The 15,254-nt window shown below is 45.2% G+C and overlaps 1 protein-coding gene across 1 annotated transcript in view; it reads left to right on the forward strand.

Annotated features, from left to right (window-relative positions):
- The window catches only part of riok1 (RIO kinase 1 (yeast)), a 38,307-nt gene extending 24,001 nt beyond the window's left edge, over positions 1-14,306 (forward strand). Inside the window, exon 17 of the mRNA XM_079244058.1 lies at positions 13,835-14,306. Within this exon, the coding sequence (XP_079100184.1) occupies positions 13,835-13,945 (111 nt within the window). The 3' untranslated portion in view covers positions 13,946-14,306. The remainder of the gene's footprint in view (positions 1-13,834) is intronic.
- Positions 14,307-15,254: the final 948 nt, after the last annotated feature.

A 15,254-nucleotide genomic window follows, 5' to 3' on the forward strand; every position in this document is an offset into this window, starting at 1 on the left:
CAGACTTCACACGTTAACATTCTACTTGTTACGTGTTACCCATCACGTGCTCCCAGCAGACTTTACAGACTAACATTCTTCGTGTTAACATGACTCATCACGTGTTCCCAGCAGATTTCACACGCTAACAATCTACGTATTAACGTGACTCATCACGTGTTCCCAGCAGACTTCACACGTTAACATTCTACGTGTTAACGTGACTGATCACGTGTTCCCAGCAGACTTCACACACTAATATTCTACGTGTTATGTTTTACACATCACGTGTTCCCAGCAGACTTCACACGCTAACATTCTACGTGTTAGGTTTTACACTTCACGTGTTCCCAGCAGACTTCACACGCTAACATTCTCCGTGTTAACATGTCTCATCACGTGTTCCCAGCAGACTTCACACGCTAACATTCTACGTGTTTGGTGTGACACATCACGTGTTCCCAGCAGACTTCCCACGCTAACATTCTCCGTGTAAACATGTCTCATCGCGTGTTCCCAGCAGACTTCACACGCTAACATTCTCCGTGTTTCCGTGTTAACATGTCTCATCACGTGTTCCCAGCAGACTTCACACGCTAACATTCTCCGTGTAAACAAGTCTCATCACGTGTTCCCAGCAGACTTCACACGCTAACATTGTACGTGTTAGGTGTTACACATCACGTGTTCCCAGCAGACTTCCCACGCTAACATTCTCCGTGTAAACATGTCTCATCACGTGTTCCCAGCAGACTTCACACGCTAACATTCTCCGTGTTAACATGTCTCATCACGTGTTCCCAGCAGACTTCACACGCTAACATTCTCCGTGTAAACATATCTCATCACGTGTTCCCAGCAGACTTTACAGACTAACATTCTTCGTGTTAACGTGACTTATCACGTGTTCCCAGCAGATTTGAACGCTAACATTCTATGCGTTACGTGTTACACATCACGTGTTACCAGCAGACTTCACACGCTAACATTCTCCGTGTTAACATGTCTCATCACGTGTTCCCAGCAGACTCCACACACTAACATTCTCCGTGATACATGTTACACATCATGTGTTTCCAGCAGACTTCACACGCTAACATTCTCCGTGTTAACATGTCTCATCACGTGTTCCCAGCAGACTTTACAGACTAACATTCTTCGTGTTAACATGACTCATCACGTGTTCCCAGCAGATTTCACACGCTAACAATCTACGTATTAACGTGACTCATCACATGTTCCCAGCAGACTTCACACGTTAACATTCTACTTGTTACGTGTTACCCATCACGTGCTCCCAGCAGACTTCACACGCTAACATTCTCCGTGTTAACCTGAGTCATCACGTGTTCCCAGCAGATTTCACACGCTAACATTCTCCGTGTAAACAAGTCTCATCATGTGTTCCCAGCAGACTTCACACGCTAACATTGTACGTGTTAGGTGTTACACATCACGTGTTCCCAGCAGACTTCCCACGCTAACATTCTCCGTGTAAACATGTCTCATCACGTGTTCCCAGCAGACTTCACACGCTAACATTCTCCGTGTTAACATGTCTCATCACGTGTTCCCAGCAGACTTCACACGCTAACATTCTCCGTGTAAACATATCTCATCACGTGTTCCCAGCAGATTTCACACGCTAACAATCTACGTATTAACGTGACTCATCACGTGTTCCCAGCAGACTTCACACGTTAACATTCTACGTGTTAAAGTGACTGATCACGTGTTCCCAGCAGACTTCACACACTAATATTCTACGTGTTATGTTTTACACATCACGTGTTCCCAGCAGACTTCACACGCTAACATTCTACGTGTTAGGTTTTACACTTCACGTGTTCCCAGCAGACTTCACACGCTAACATTCTCCGTGTTAACATGTCTCATCGCGTGTTCCCAGCAGACTTCACACGTTAACATTCTCCGTGTTTCCGTGTTAACATGTCTCATCACGTGTTCCCAGCAGACTTCACACGCTAACATTCTCCGTGTAAACAAGTCTCATCACGTGTTCCCAGCAGACTTCACACGCTAACATTGTACGTGTTAGGTGTTACACATCACGTGTTCCCAGCAGACTTCCCACGCTAACATTCTCCGTGTAAACATGTCTCATCACGTGTTCCCAGCAGACTTCACACGCTAACATTCTCCGTGTTAACATGTCTCATCACGTGTTCCCAGCAGACTTCACACGCTAACATTCTCCGTGTAAACATATCTCATCACGTGTTCCCAGCAGACTTTACAGACTAACATTCTTCGTGTTAACGTGACTTATCACGTGTTCCCAGCAGATTTGAACGCTAACATTCTATGCGTTACGTGTTACACATCACGTGTTCCCAGCAGACTTCACACGCTAACATTCTCCGTGTTAGGTTTTACACTTCACGTGTTCCCAGCAGACTTCACACGCTAACATTCTCCGTGTTAACAGGCCTCATCACGTGTTCACAGCAGACTTCACACGCTAACATTCTATGCGTTACGTGTTACACATCACGTGTTCCCAACAGACTTCACACGCTAATATTCTCGCTGTTAACATGACTCATCATGTGTTCCCAGCAGACTTCACACGCTAACATTCTCCGTGTAAACAAGTCTCATCATGTGTTCCCAGCAGACTTCACAAGTTAACATGCTACGTGTTAGGTGTTACATATCACGTGTTCCCAGAAGACATCACACGCTAACAATCTACATGTTAACGTGACTCATCACGTGTTCCCAGCAGACACCACACACTAACATTCTACGTGTTACATGTTACACATCACGTGTTCCCAGCAGACTTTACACGCTAACATTCTCCGTGTAAACATGTCTCATCACGTGTTCCCAGCAGACTTTACAGACTAACATTCTTCGTGTTAACATGACTCATCACGTGTTCCCAGCAGATTTCACACGCTAACAATCTACGTATTAACGTGACTCATCAGGTGTTCCCAGCAGACTTCACACGTTAACATTCTACGTGTTAACGTGACTGATCACGTGTTCCCAGCAGACTTCACACACTAATATTCTACGTGTTATGTTTTACACATCACGTGTTCCCAGCAGACTTCACACGCTAACATTCTACGTGTTAGGTTTTACACTTCACGTGTTCCCAGCAGACTTCACACGCTAACATTCTCCGTGTTAACATGTCTCATCACGTGTTCCCAGCAGACTTCACACGCTAACATTGTACGTGTTAGGTGTGACACATCACGTGTTCCCAGCAGACTTCCCACGCTAACATTCTCCGTGTAAACATGTCTCATCGCGTGTTCCCAGCAGACTTCACACGCTAACATTCTCCGTGTTTCCGTGTTAACATGTCTCATCACGTGTTCCCAGCAGACTTCACACGCTAACATTGTACGTGTTAGGTGTTACACATCACGTGTTCCCAGCAGACTTCCCACGCTAACATTCTCTGTGTAAACATGTCTCATCACGTGTTCCCAGCAGACTTCACACGCTAACATTCTCCGTGTTAACATGTCTCATCACGTGTTCCCAGCAGACTTCACACGCTAACATTCTCCGTGTTAACATGTCTCATCACGTGTTCCCAGCAGACTCCACACACTAACATTCTCCGTGATACATGTTACACATCATGTGTTTCCAGCAGACTTCACACGCTAACATTCTCCGTGTTAACATGTCTCATCACGTGTTCCCAGCAGACTTTACAGACTAACATTCTTCGTGTTAACATGACTCATCACGTGTTCCCAGCAGATTTCACACGCTAACAATCTACGTATTAACGTGACTCATCACGTGTTCCCAGCAGACTTCACACGTTAACATTCTACTTGTTACGTGTTACCCATCACGTGCTCCCAGCAGACTTCACACGCTAACATTCTCCGTGTTAACCTGAGTCATCACGTGTTCCCAGCAGATTTCACACGCTAACATTCTCCGTGTAAACAAGTCTCATCATGTGTTCCCAGCAGACTTCACAAGCTAACATTCTACGTGTTAGGTGTTACATATCACGTGTTCCCAGAAGACATCACACGCTAACAATCTACATGTTAACGTGACTCATCACGTGTTCCCAGCAGACACCACACACTAACATTCTACGTGTTACATGTTACACATCACGTGTTCCCAGCAGACTTTACACGCTAACATTCTCCGTGTAAACATGTCTCATCACGTGTTCCCAGCAGACTTTACAGACTATCATTCTTCGTGTTAACATGACTCATCACGTGTTCCCAGCAGATTTCACACGCTAACAATCTACGTATTAACGTGACTCATCACGTGTTCCCAGCAGACTTCACACGTTAACATTCTACGTGTTAACGTGACTGATCACGTGTTCCCAGCAGACTTCACACACTAATATTCTACGTGTTATGTTTTACACATCACGTGTTCCCAGCAGACTTCACACGCTAACATTCTACGTGTTAGGTTTTACACTTCACGTGTTCCCAGCAGACTTCACACGCTAACATTCTCCGTGTTAACATGTCTCATCACGTGTTCCCAGCAGACTTTACAGACTAACATTCTTCGTGTTAACGTGACTTATCACGTGTTCCCAGCAGATTTGAACGCTAACATTCTATGCGTTACGTGTTACACATCACGTGTTCCCAGCAGACTTCACACGCTAACATTCTCCGTGTTAGGTTTTACACTTCACGTGTTCCCAGCAGACTTCACACGCTAACATTCTCCGTGTTAACAGGCCTCATCACGTGTTCCCAGCAGACTTCACACGCTAATAATCTACGTATTAACGTGACTCATCACGTGTTCCCAGCAGACTTCACACGCTAACATTCTCCGTGTTAACATGTCTCATCACGTGTTCCCAGCAGACTTCACACGCTAACATTCTCCGTGTAAACATATCTCATCACGTGTTCCCAGCAGACTTTACAGACTAACATTCTTCGTGTTAACGTGACTTATCACGTGTTCCCAGCAGATTTGAACGCTAACATTCTATGCGTTACGTGTTACACATCACGTGTTCCCAGCAGACTTCACACGCTAACATTCTCCGTGTTAACATGTCTCATCACGTGTTCCCAGCAGACTCCACACACTAACATTCTCCGTGATACATGTTACACATCATGTGTTTCCAGCAGACTTCACACGCTAACATTCTCCGTGTTAACATGTCTCATCACGTGTTCCCAGCAGACTTTACAGACTAACATTCTTCGTGTTAACATGACTCATCACGTGTTCCCAGCAGATTTCACACGCTAACAATCTACGTATTAACGTGACTCATCACATGTTCCCAGCAGACTTCACACGTTAACATTCTACTTGTTACGTGTTACCCATCACGTGCTCCCAGCAGACTTCACACGCTAACATTCTCCGTGTTAACCTGAGTCATCACGTGTTCCCAGCAGATTTCACACGCTAACATTCTCCGTGTAAACAAGTCTCATCATGTGTTCCCAGCAGACTTCACACGCTAACATTGTACGTGTTAGGTGTTACACATCACGTGTTCCCAGCAGACTTCCCACGCTAACATTCTCCGTGTAAACATGTCTCATCACGTGTTCCCAGCAGATTTCACACGCTAACATTCTCCGTGTAAACAAGTCTCATCATGTGTTCCCAGCAGACTTCACACGCTAACATTGTACGTGTTAGGTGTTACACATCACGTGTTCCCAGCAGACTTCCCACGCTAACATTCTCCGTGTAAACATGTCTCATCACGTGTTCCCAGCAGACTTCACACGCTAACATTCTCCGTGTTAACATGTCTCATCACGTGTTCCCAGCAGACTTCACACGCTAACATTCTCCGTGTAAACATATCTCATCACGTGTTCCCAGCAGATTTCACACGCTAACAATCTACGTATTAACGTGACTCATCACGTGTTCCCAGCAGACTTCACACGTTAACATTCTACGTGTTAAAGTGACTGATCACGTGTTCCCAGCAGACTTCACACACTAATATTCTACGTGTTATGTTTTACACATCACGTGTTCCCAGCAGACTTCACACGCTAACATTCTACGTGTTAGGTTTTACACTTCACGTGTTCCCAGCAGACTTCACACGCTAACATTCTCCGTGTTAACATGTCTCATCGCGTGTTCCCAGCAGACTTCACACGTTAACATTCTCCGTGTTTCCGTGTTAACATGTCTCATCACGTGTTCCCAGCAGACTTCACACGCTAACATTCTCCGTGTAAACAAGTCTCATCACGTGTTCCCAGCAGACTTCACACGCTAACATTGTACGTGTTAGGTGTTACACATCACGTGTTCCCAGCAGACTTCCCACGCTAACATTCTCCGTGTAAACATGTCTCATCACGTGTTCCCAGCAGACTTCACACGCTAACATTCTCCGTGTTAACATGTCTCATCACGTGTTCCCAGCAGACTTCACACGCTAACATTCTCCGTGTAAACATATCTCATCACGTGTTCCCAGCAGACTTTACAGACTAACATTCTTCGTGTTAACGTGACTTATCACGTGTTCCCAGCAGATTTGAACGCTAACATTCTATGCGTTACGTGTTACACATCACGTGTTCCCAGCAGACTTCACACGCTAACATTCTCCGTGTTAGGTTTTACACTTCACGTGTTCCCAGCAGACTTCACACGCTAACATTCTCCGTGTTAACAGGCCTCATCACGTGTTCACAGCAGACTTCACACGCTAACATTCTATGCGTTACGTGTTACACATCACGTGTTCCCAACAGACTTCACACGCTAATATTCTCGCTGTTAACATGACTCATCATGTGTTCCCAGCAGACTTCACACGCTAACATTCTCCGTGTAAACAAGTCTCATCATGTGTTCCCAGCAGACTTCACAAGTTAACATGCTACGTGTTAGGTGTTACATATCACGTGTTCCCAGAAGACATCACACGCTAACAATCTACATGTTAACGTGACTCATCACGTGTTCCCAGCAGACACCACACACTAACATTCTACGTGTTACATGTTACACATCACGTGTTCCCAGCAGACTTTACACGCTAACATTCTCCGTGTAAACATGTCTCATCACGTGTTCCCAGCAGACTTTACAGACTAACATTCTTCGTGTTAACATGACTCATCACGTGTTCCCAGCAGATTTCACACGCTAACAATCTACGTATTAACGTGACTCATCAGGTGTTCCCAGCAGACTTCACACGTTAACATTCTACGTGTTAACGTGACTGATCACGTGTTCCCAGCAGACTTCACACACTAATATTCTACGTGTTATGTTTTACACATCACGTGTTCCCAGCAGACTTCACACGCTAACATTCTACGTGTTAGGTTTTACACTTCACGTGTTCCCAGCAGACTTCACACGCTAACATTCTCCGTGTTAACATGTCTCATCACGTGTTCCCAGCAGACTTCACACGCTAACATTCTACGTGTTTGGTGTGACACATCACGTGTTCCCAGCAGACTTCCCACGCTAACATTCTCCGTGTAAACATGTCTCATCGCGTGTTCCCAGCAGACTTCACACGCTAACATTCTCCGTGTTTCCGTGTTAACATGTCTCATCACGTGTTCCCAGCAGACTTCACACGCTAACATTGTACGTGTTAGGTGTTACACATCACGTGTTCCCAGCAGACTTCCCACGCTAACATTCTCTGTGTAAACATGTCTCATCACGTGTTCCCAGCAGACTTCACACGCTAACATTCTCCGTGTTAACATGTCTCATCACGTGTTCCCAGCAGACTTCACACGCTAACATTCTCCGTGTTAACATGTCTCATCACGTGTTCCCAGCAGACTCCACACACTAACATTCTCCGTGATACATGTTACACATCATGTGTTTCCAGCAGACTTCACACGCTAACATTCTCCGTGTTAACATGTCTCATCACGTGTTCCCAGCAGACTTTACAGACTAACATTCTTCGTGTTAACATGACTCATCACGTGTTCCCAGCAGATTTCACACGCTAACAATCTACGTATTAACGTGACTCATCACGTGTTCCCAGCAGACTTCACACGTTAACATTCTACTTGTTACGTGTTACCCATCACGTGCTCCCAGCAGACTTCACACGCTAACATTCTCCGTGTTAACCTGAGTCATCACGTGTTCCCAGCAGATTTCACACGCTAACATTCTCCGTGTAAACAAGTCTCATCATGTGTTCCCAGCAGACTTCACAAGCTAACATTCTACGTGTTAGGTGTTACATATCACGTGTTCCCAGAAGACATCACACGCTAACAATCTACATGTTAACGTGACTCATCACGTGTTCCCAGCAGACACCACACACTAACATTCTACGTGTTACATGTTACACATCACGTGTTCCCAGCAGACTTTACACGCTAACATTCTCCGTGTAAACATGTCTCATCACGTGTTCCCAGCAGACTTTACAGACTATCATTCTTCGTGTTAACATGACTCATCACGTGTTCCCAGCAGATTTCACACGCTAACAATCTACGTATTAACGTGACTCATCACGTGTTCCCAGCAGACTTCACACGTTAACATTCTACGTGTTAACGTGACTGATCACGTGTTCCCAGCAGACTTCACACACTAATATTCTACGTGTTATGTTTTACACATCACGTGTTCCCAGCAGACTTCACACGCTAACATTCTACGTGTTAGGTTTTACACTTCACGTGTTCCCAGCAGACTTCACACGCTAACATTCTCCGTGTTAACATGTCTCATCACGTGTTCCCAGCAGACTTTACAGACTAACATTCTTCGTGTTAACGTGACTTATCACGTGTTCCCAGCAGATTTGAACGCTAACATTCTATGCGTTACGTGTTACACATCACGTGTTCCCAGCAGACTTCACACGCTAACATTCTCCGTGTTAGGTTTTACACTTCACGTGTTCCCAGCAGACTTCACACGCTAACATTCTCCGTGTTAACAGGCCTCATCACGTGTTCCCAGCAGACTTCACACGCTAATAATCTACGTATTAACGTGACTCATCACGTGTTCCCAGCAGACTTCACACGCTAACATTCTCCGTGTTAACATGTCTCATCACGTGTTCCCAGCAGACTTCACACGCTAACATTCTCCGTGTAAACATATCTCATCACGTGTTCCCAGCAGACTTTACAGACTAACATTCTTCGTGTTAACGTGACTTATCACGTGTTCCCAGCAGATTTGAACGCTAACATTCTATGCGTTACGTGTTACACATCACGTGTTCCCAGCAGACTTCACACGCTAACATTCTCCGTGTTAACATGTCTCATCACGTGTTCCCAGCAGACTCCACACACTAACATTCTCCGTGATACATGTTACACATCATGTGTTTCCAGCAGACTTCACACGCTAACATTCTCCGTGTTAACATGTCTCATCACGTGTTCCCAGCAGACTTTACAGACTAACATTCTTCGTGTTAACATGACTCATCACGTGTTCCCAGCAGATTTCACACGCTAACAATCTACGTATTAACGTGACTCATCACATGTTCCCAGCAGACTTCACACGTTAACATTCTACTTGTTACGTGTTACCCATCACGTGCTCCCAGCAGACTTCACACGCTAACATTCTCCGTGTTAACCTGAGTCATCACGTGTTCCCAGCAGATTTCACACGCTAACATTCTCCGTGTAAACAAGTCTCATCATGTGTTCCCAGCAGACTTCACACGCTAACATTGTACGTGTTAGGTGTTACACATCACGTGTTCCCAGCAGACTTCCCACGCTAACATTCTCCGTGTAAACATGTCTCATCACGTGTTCCCAGCAGACTTCACACGCTAACATTCTCCGTGTAAACATATCTCATCACGTGTTCCCAGCAGATTTCACACGCTAACAATCTACGTATTAACGTGACTCATCACGTGTTCCCAGCAGACTTCACACGTTAACATTCTACGTGTTAAAGTGACTGATCACGTGTTCCCAGCAGACTTCACACACTAATATTCTACGTGTTATGTTTTACACATCACGTGTTCCCAGCAGACTTCACACGCTAACATTCTACGTGTTAGGTTTTACACTTCACGTGTTCCCAGCAGACTTCACACGCTAACATTCTCCGTGTTAACATGTCTCATCGCGTGTTCCCAGCAGACTTCACACGTTAACATTCTCCGTGTTTCCGTGTTAACATGTCTCATCACGTGTTCCCAGCAGACTTCACACGCTAACATTCTCCGTGTAAACAAGTCTCATCACGTGTTCCCAGCAGACTTCACACGCTAACATTCTCCGTGTTAACATGTCTCATCACGTGTTCCCAGCAGACTTCACACGCTAACATTCTCCGTGTAAACATATCTCATCACGTGTTCCCAGCAGACTTTACAGACTAACATTCTTCGTGTTAACGTGACTTATCACGTGTTCCCAGCAGATTTGAACGCTAACATTCTATGCGTTACGTGTTACACATCACGTGTTCCCAGCAGACTTCACACGCTAACATTCTCCGTGTTAGGTTTTACACTTCACGTGTTCCCAGCAGACTTCACACGCTAACATTCTCCGTGTTAACAGGCCTCATCACGTGTTCCCAGCAGACTTCACACGCTAACATTCTATGCGTTACGTGTTACACATCACGTGTTCCCAACAGACTTCACACGCTAATATTCTCGCTGTTAACATGACTCATCATGTGTTCCCAGCAGACTTCACACGCTAACATTCTCCGTGTAAACAAGTCTCATCATGTGTTCCCAGCAGACTTCACAAGTTAACATGCTACGTGTTAGGTGTTACATATCACGTGTTCCCAGAAGACATCACACGCTAACAATCTACATGTTAACGTGACTCATCACGTGTTCCCAGCAGACACCACACACTAACATTCTACGTGTTACATGTTACACATCACGTGTTCCCAGCAGACTTTACACGCTAACATTCTCCGTGTAAACATGTCTCATCACGTGTTCCCAGCAGACTTTACAGACTAACATTCTTCGTGTTAACATGACTCATCACGTGTTCCCAGCAGATTTCACACGCTAACAATCTACGTATTAACGTGACTCATCAGGTGTTCCCAGCAGACTTCACACGTTAACATTCTACGTGTTAACGTGACTGATCACGTGTTCCCAGCAGACTTCACACACTAATATTCTCCGTGTTATGTTTTACACATCACGTGTTCCCAGCAGACTTCACACGCTAACATTCTACGTGTTAGGTTTTACACTTCACGTGTTCCCAGCAGACTTCACACGCTAACATTCTCCGTGTTAACATGTCTCATCACGTGTTCCCAGCCGACTTCACACGCTAACATTGTACGTGTTAGGTGTGACACATCACGTGTTCCCAGCAGACTTCCCACGCTAACATTCTCCGTGTAAACATGTCTCATCGCGTGTTCCCAGCAGACTTCACACGCTAACATTCTCCGTGTTTCCGTGTTAACATGTCTCATCACGTGTTCCCAGCAGACTTCACACGCTAACATTGTACGTGTTAGGTGTTACACATCACGTGTTCCCAGCAGACTTCCCACGCTAACATTCTCTGTGTAAACATGTCTCATCACGTGTTCCCAGCAGACTTCACACGCTAACATTCTCCGTGTTAACATGTCTCATCACGTGTTCCCAGCAGACTTCACACGCTAACATTCTCCGTGTTAACATGTCTCATCACGTGTTCCCAGCAGACTCCACACACTAACATTCTCCGTGATACATGTTACACATCATGTGTTTCCAGCAGACTTCACACGCTAACATTCTCCGTGTTAACATGTCTCATCACGTGTTCCCAGCAGACTTTACAGACTAACATTCTTCGTGTTAACATGACTCATCACGTGTTCCCAGCAGATTTCACACGCTAACAATCTACGTATTAACGTGACTCATCACGTGTTCCCAGCAGACTTCACACGTTAACATTCTACTTGTTACGTGTTACCCATCACGTGCTCCCAGCAGACTTCACACGCTAACATTCTCCGTGTTAACCTGAGTCATCACGTGTTCCCAGCAGATTTCACACGCTAACATTCTCCGTGTAAACAAGTCTCATCATGTGTTCCCAGCAGACTTCACAAGCTAACATTCTACGTGTTAGGTGTTACATATCACGTGTTCCCAGAAGACATCACACGCTAACAATCTACATGTTAACGTGACTCATCACGTGTTCCCAGCAGACACCACACACTAACATTCTACGTGTTACATGTTACACATCACGTGTGCCCAGCAGACTTTACACGCTAACATTCTCCGTGTAAACATGTCTCATCACGTGTTCCCAGCAGACTTTACAGACTATCATTCTTCGTGTTAACATGACTCATCACGTGTTCCCAGCAGATTTCACACGCTAACAATCTACGTATTAACGTGACTCATCACGTGTTCCCAGCAGACTTCACACGTTAACATTCTACGTGTTAACGTGACTGATCACGTGTTCCCAGCAGACTTCACACACTAATATTCTACGTGTTATGTTTTACACATCACGTGTTCCCAGCAGACTTCACACGCTAACATTCTACGTGTTAGGTTTTACACTTCACGTGTTCCCAGCAGACTTCACACGCTAACATTCTCCGTGTTAACATGTCTCATCACGTGTTCCCAGCAGACTTTACAGACTAACATTCTTCGTGTTAACGTGACTTATCACGTGTTCCCAGCAGATTTGAACGCTAACATTCTATGCGTTACGTGTTACACATCACGTGTTCCCAGCAGACTTCACACGCTAACATTCTCCGTGTTAGGTTTTACACTTCACGTGTTCCCAGCAGACTTCACACGCTAACATTCTCCGTGTTAACAGGCCTCATCACGTGTTCCCAGCAGACTTCACACGCTAATAATCTACGTATTAACGTGACTCATCACGTGTTCCCAGCAGACTTCACACGCTAACATTCTATGCGTTACGTGTTACACATCACGTGTTCCCAACAGACTTCACACGCTAATATTCTCGCTGTTAACATGACTCATCATGTGTTCCCAGCAGACTTCACACGCTAACATTCTCCGTGTTAACATGACTCATCACGTGTTCCCAGCAGACTTCCCACGCTAACATTCTCCATGTTAACATGTCTCATTACGTTTTCCCAGCAGACTTCACACGCTAACATTCTACGTGTTACACATCACGTGTTCCCAGCAGACTTCACACGTTAACATTCTACTTGTTACCTGTTACCCATCACGTGTTCCCAGCAGACTTCACACGCTAACATTCTCCATGTTAACATGCCTCATCACGTGGTCCCAGCAGACTTCACACGCTAACATTCTCCATGTTAACATGACTCATCACGTGTTCCCAGCAGACTTCCCACGCTAACATTCTCCATGTTAACATGTCTCATTACGTTTTCCCAGCAGACTTCACACGCTAACATTCTACGTGTTACACATCACGTGTTCCCAGCAGACTTCACACGTTAACATTCTACTTGTTACCTGTTACCCATCACGTGGTCCCAGCAGACTTCACATGCTAACATTCTACATGTTAGGTGTTACACATCACCTGTTTCCAGCAGACTTCACACGGTAACAATCTACGTGTTAACGTGACTCATCACGTGTTCCCAGCAGAATTTACACGCTAACAATCTACATGTTAACATGACTCATCACGTGTTCCCAGCAGTCTTCACACACTAACATTCTACATGTTAACATGACTCATCAAGTGATGCGTTGCAGTAACATGTAGAATGATCGCGTGAAGTCTGCTGGTAACGTCCCGTGTTAGTGACTCATCACGTGATCCCAGCAGACTTTACACGCTAACCTCCTTTAGGAATAAAAGATCAAATATGTTTTGTGTTTCAGGAGAAAAAGAAGATGGTGAAAGAAGCTCAGAGAGAGAAGAGGAAAACCAAAGTACCCAAACACGTGAAGAAAAGGAAGGAGAAGGTGGCCAAGATGAAAAAGGGCAGATAATCCTGGTGTATCTTTCATCTGCCGGGTCTCCATGGCAACTGACGGACTGACTGTTGTATTTTCTGTTTTGTAGTAATTCCTGCTTCTTTAAAAGGCGGGGCTACACTGCAGTGTTTGACCCCGCCCCTGCTTCTTTAGAAGGCGGGGCTACACGGCAGTGTTTGACCCCGCCCCTGCTTCTTTAAAAGGCGGTGCTACACAGCAGTGTTTGACCCCGCCCCTGCTTCTTTAAAAGGCTTGGTTTAACATCAGCGTTTTACTGCTTCTCTTCCTGTTTGGAAAATTCACAAATAAACAAGACTCCTAAAGTCGCGTCAGATTGTTAATAATTCAGTTATCCTGTTCTAAATGATCCCCATTAAACCATCCTCCACTTGGTTTAGATCATCATTGGGTGGGTCAGTGGTTGGAGCTGCCTCACCACGGTGGCCGGCCATGCCGCTGCAGGGCTGGGGTCCGTTGCCCGAGGGTTCCCCTCGTCTGGGGCAGAAGGGTCGTCCTATGCTGGGGGTCTGGGTTGAACCTGGATTTGTCGCTGCGGTGGTGGGTGGTCTGTGCCCTGGTGCTTGGCCCGCGGACCAAGGGGTTGGGGGTTTCAGCGTGCGTGTGAATGTGGTGGTCTGTGTGTTGGTATTTGGGTGTGTGTTTGGGCAGGTAGGGGTGTGTATGGGGGGTGTGTAGTGGTGCATGAATGTGGGGGGATCAATGTGCATTTACATCTTTAAAGCAGGTATTTGTAAATGCATTGCTTAGTATGTTTATGTAACTTTTATATAAATTTATCAGATTTGTTTTCAACATCCTAGTGAACTTTCAGGATGAGTTTTCCTGAGAAATACTAGACTGGGCCAAAAAATACAGTTTATAAGTACTAAAAGTAATATGCTAACTAATAAGCAAACTTACACGTATACGTAGTAAAGTATTATAAATAAGTAAAACAACTACGTGGGTTAGGCGCATAGAGATTGAAATGTTGCCTGAATTGTTTCATAATTTCGAAGGAATTCAAGTAGAACAGAGTTTTTAATAAGGCTAGGACAAGAGGCCAGGGGAGCACATACCATAGCTGCAAGGGATGAAGGGTAAGAGGTATACTCCATTCTGCACTCGTCCAGATCAGAAGAGATGCACCAAGCATGAATTTTTTGTAAATTGGCTGCCCAATAATAAAAAGTTGGACAATGCAAGGCCTCCATCCTGCTGACTCCCTGCAGTACTGCTTTTCGTGCTCTTGGATGTTTTCCAGCCCAGATAAACTTTGAGAGTACTTGGTCCAATGTTCAAGTTCAACTTTATTTCTATAGCA

The sequence above is a fragment of the Telmatherina bonti genome (assembly GCF_933228915.1).
Source record: "Telmatherina bonti genome assembly, chromosome: 7".
In the NCBI taxonomy this organism is placed as follows: Eukaryota; Metazoa; Chordata; class Actinopteri; order Atheriniformes; family Telmatherinidae; genus Telmatherina; species Telmatherina bonti.